The 3,232-nt window shown below is 38.5% G+C and overlaps 1 protein-coding gene across 3 annotated transcripts; it reads right to left on the bottom strand.

Moving 5' to 3' along the window:
- Positions 1-250: 250 nt before the first annotated feature.
- Positions 251-2,977, bottom strand: LOC140794050 (nucleotide-sugar uncharacterized transporter 2-like). 3 transcript variants are annotated; one of them, XM_073145871.1, is made up of 8 exons: positions 2,942-2,977; positions 2,742-2,818; positions 1,834-1,985; positions 1,545-1,753; positions 1,353-1,446; positions 1,110-1,276; positions 864-1,034; positions 251-766 (listed from the first exon to the last, which is right to left on the bottom strand). In XM_073145871.1, the coding sequence occupies exons 2-8, from the start codon at positions 2,809-2,811 to the stop codon at positions 484-486; spliced, it is 1,146 nt and encodes a 381-aa protein (XP_073001972.1). In that variant the 5' UTR covers positions 2,812-2,818; positions 2,942-2,977; the 3' UTR covers positions 251-483. The 3 variants fall into 3 exon arrangements, with proteins under 3 accessions (XP_073001972.1, XP_073001963.1, XP_073001983.1); XM_073145862.1 differs by having other exon boundaries at positions 2,742-2,958; XM_073145882.1 differs by lacking the exon at positions 2,942-2,977 and having other exon boundaries at positions 1,834-2,005; positions 2,742-2,821.
- Positions 2,978-3,232: the final 255 nt, after the last annotated feature.

The raw sequence follows: 3,232 nt of genomic DNA, 5'->3' as shown, positions 1-3,232 counted from the left end.
AATCATTTCAGAAATGATTGTGAATAGTAACAAATAATTTATAAATAATTTATAATTATTAATTATGATGATACTTTATTTGATCTTAGAAAAGAGATCCATAACATTTACCCTGATTTGATAAATAAATTTTCTACATTAAAAATATTGTGTTTGGATGTGATGGTACATTCCCTATCTTAGCTATTGATTAGGGTTCTAATTAAAAAATTATATTCTAGCAAAAAATTAAATATTTTCAAGAAGTAGCTTTGCTGAGTAATATGCTTAATGCTTTAATAGTACAATGGACCAATCCGTTCCAACAAACATAAGCAGTATCTGTGATTTCATGTAACTCATGGTGAAATTAGTAGGAAAACTATAACCGGTCACTCCATTATGTATGCGATTTACTCTCCTTCTAGGCATCCTTTCCTATCTATGTGCAAACTCTACAAAGTTGGAAGCTCTGTTCTCCAGGTAGCAGCTGCACTGTGACCCTCAAACAGCTTCATGGGTGAAATTTCCGTTTTGCGACTCACTATTTTCTTTGCCAAGCTTAGATTTCGTTAGATAAAATAAAGACTGCTGTGGCTTGGTTGCTGCTTGTTCATCAGAGCCTTGCAAGTTGAGGCATGTGTATAAGGACATCCCTGCAAGAGCTGTAATAGCCCCACAGATACTTGATATACCAGGATTTGAATTAAAAATAAGGAACCCTCCAAGAAGGATAACACAAGTTTTGAACTGCCCAAGAACGACATGTGATGTTGCGGAAGTTGCCCTGTGATAAAGAAACATGAAAAAAAATTGAGATTTAATGCTAAGGAAATTTGGTAGAACATTTTATGGACAAAATGAAGAAGAAAGAGGCTCCTCACCCAAGGGCTAAAGCACCAGATAACTGAAGAAGAAAGCCAAGGAGAGCAGATATAAAGATAGCTGATGAATGGAAGAAGTTCCACTGAAAGGAAAGAACACCTGGGGGATCGAGCCAAGGCATCAGAGCGACTAGAAAGAGAAGCGTGATTGGTGTTGTCTTCCACATTAGACTGTTCCATTAGTTAGTATTATTAGGAGATTACACATAATGGATCGATTAACTTCTCAAACAACAGAATACATACGCTAATGCCGTCCAGTCATCCTTCTGCTGTAGATTGGCCCATAAAATTTTATTAACTGCACTAGGTACTATCCAAGCTAATGCTATACAAGCCCCAAAGAAGTGGAACTCAAGGTCTGTAACTGTTGCAATCGCGACGCCGAAGGAGACAATAGTCAATGCCAGTACCTGTAACATCCACAAATTTCACATCAGAAGCTGTACAACATAACTTCTGAAATTCTACTTATATGAGGTCGGTCACCTTTTGATAAGAGACAATCTTCCTAAAAAACATGAACTCAGATAGAACAATTGTTGGAGTTACAGCAATCTTAGACATCTGATAGAAACCAACACTGGACAATGAACAGTTGAAGTTTCATCAGAAAAAGAACCAAAAATGAAAATCTCAACTACTGGAACAGAAATACTATGGCTCATTACTCGCAATTACCTATTATACTTCAGACTGACATTGGCAAGGCCATTAGAAAGAGACATAACAATGCCAAGAGTTAAGAGGGAAGAAAATGAGGTTGACTTGGCAGGAGGTACAGCTGGAATGAGGCAAAATGCATTCAACACAGCCATGAAACTCCAGCTCAAGACGTAGTGGATAAAGGTGAGAAAGATGGGGTAGTTGAACCCAACTTTGCCAAGTACCTGAGAATAGATCAGGATGTCAAGTATATATCAGACGAATGACCAACCTATGATGTGGAAATAACAGAGGAACCACGCACCAACTTGTTCATCATGATGATACCAACTGAGACCAAGAAATTGAAAGATAAAGCAACCGTTGGGCCGCAAACACGTTGCTGCAGATGCTTGGCGCCTTCTGATGTGCATAGCTCACTAAAAATGGAGGCTCGCAGTTCCTCAAGAGCTCTACCTGAATTTATATAGGAAAAGCTGCAAACACTTTAGCTTCTCTCTCTTTCTCTTTTCCTAATTCTATTTCTTTGGTTTGGTTTGCTTTGCTTTGGTATTTACATGCTACACTAGTACATATATAATAATTAAAGACGTGCCATTTTAACCAAATCAAGTACAATACTCTACAAGTACAATAGTCATATGCCGGAGAATAATTCCTGGTAAGATCGTAGCATGTAACTCCTACCAACTAGCAATGCACTTGTTGGAAATAGAATGGAAAAAATACGATAAAATATGCAGTTCCACCTACTTTCTTGTAAAAATTGATATTCTGCCAAATTGTTTTCCCGCAGGTTAAGGCATAAGTTAAGGCACTGACAGAGCTTTAGTTATTTTAATTATTGTTGCATGATCCGTTGGAAGAAATAGAAGTCCAGAATTTTGTATTGTTTACTAAATATAAATAAATAAAGAAAATTAAATTCTATGATTCATCCATTGAAGCTAATAAGTAACTTTTTGACATGATATTTGAGAAAATGAATAGACCCCAAGTGGCTGGTGGCCCTTCTTCCACAAGTTCTTCAAGCACAAAGATAAGAATACATCGATCCTCTCCATGTCTAAATTAAGTGTTAAGATTTCATCAAATCCAGTGCGACCCAAGTCAGAAAACAATACAAATAACCCACATTTCATCAGAATCCATGACCCGTTAGACAAAAGCTAGCATTTCTAGACTGGTGAAAGGGAAAGAAAACAGAGATACCTCTTTCGCCTGCGTCGCTGTCCTTGCGTTTGAGGAGCTTCTTGACATCATTCTTCATTAAGAAGCCCATCACCTTCCTACTGCAAAGCATCGTAAGAAAACCCCTCCAAACCAAGCCGAGAGAGAGCAAACAAGAGCTCTGAAAGAAAACCCAAACGAGAACTAGGTGCATAAAAGGAGGGAGAGGCCAAAGAGCTCACCGGGGAGTGGTGACCGTTGTCTCTGGAAGTGCGAGATGGCAAGGGAGTTACAAAAAAAAAAAAAAAAAAAACCAAACATGACGTGTTCGACACTCGAAAGACACATGGCCGCCGATGGAGATCAAGAGTTGGTGGTTCGTTGATCTGAGTCGTTCGTTTACTGGACCCTTTTAAGTGGGTTAGGCGTAGCATAGCGATTGAGGAATCTGAGTAATTAATAGGGTTGGGTGCAGGTGTTATGTTGCGGCTGTTCTAAGTATGGGGGTTAGGAAAGTTGACCCATTCGTCTTA

The sequence above is a fragment of the Typha latifolia genome, chromosome 1 (genome assembly GCF_019914945.1).
Source record: "Typha latifolia isolate L0001 chromosome 1, TyphaL0001v2, whole genome shotgun sequence".
In the NCBI taxonomy this organism is placed as follows: domain Eukaryota; kingdom Viridiplantae; phylum Streptophyta; class Magnoliopsida; order Poales; family Typhaceae; genus Typha; species Typha latifolia.
Note: the sequence above shows the minus strand (reverse complement) of the source record. Positions and strands in the feature narration are given on the sequence as shown.

What these genes read in the sequence shown, in the direction of transcription:
- LOC140794050 (XM_073145862.1), bottom strand. Translation starts at nt 2,913, where the DNA reads ATGCACCTAGTTCTCGTTTGGGTTTTCTTTCAGAGCTCTTGTTTGCTC. An exon ending in CAGCGACGCAGGCGAAAGAG is followed by an intron (nt 1,986 to 2,741) that starts GTATCTCTGTTT and finishes ATATAAATTCAG; the next exon opens with GTAGAGCTCTTGAGGAACTG. An exon ending in TCTGGTGCTTTAGCCCTTGG is followed by an intron (nt 767 to 863) that starts GTGAGGAGCCTC and finishes TCTTTATCACAG; the next exon opens with GGCAACTTCCGCAACATCAC.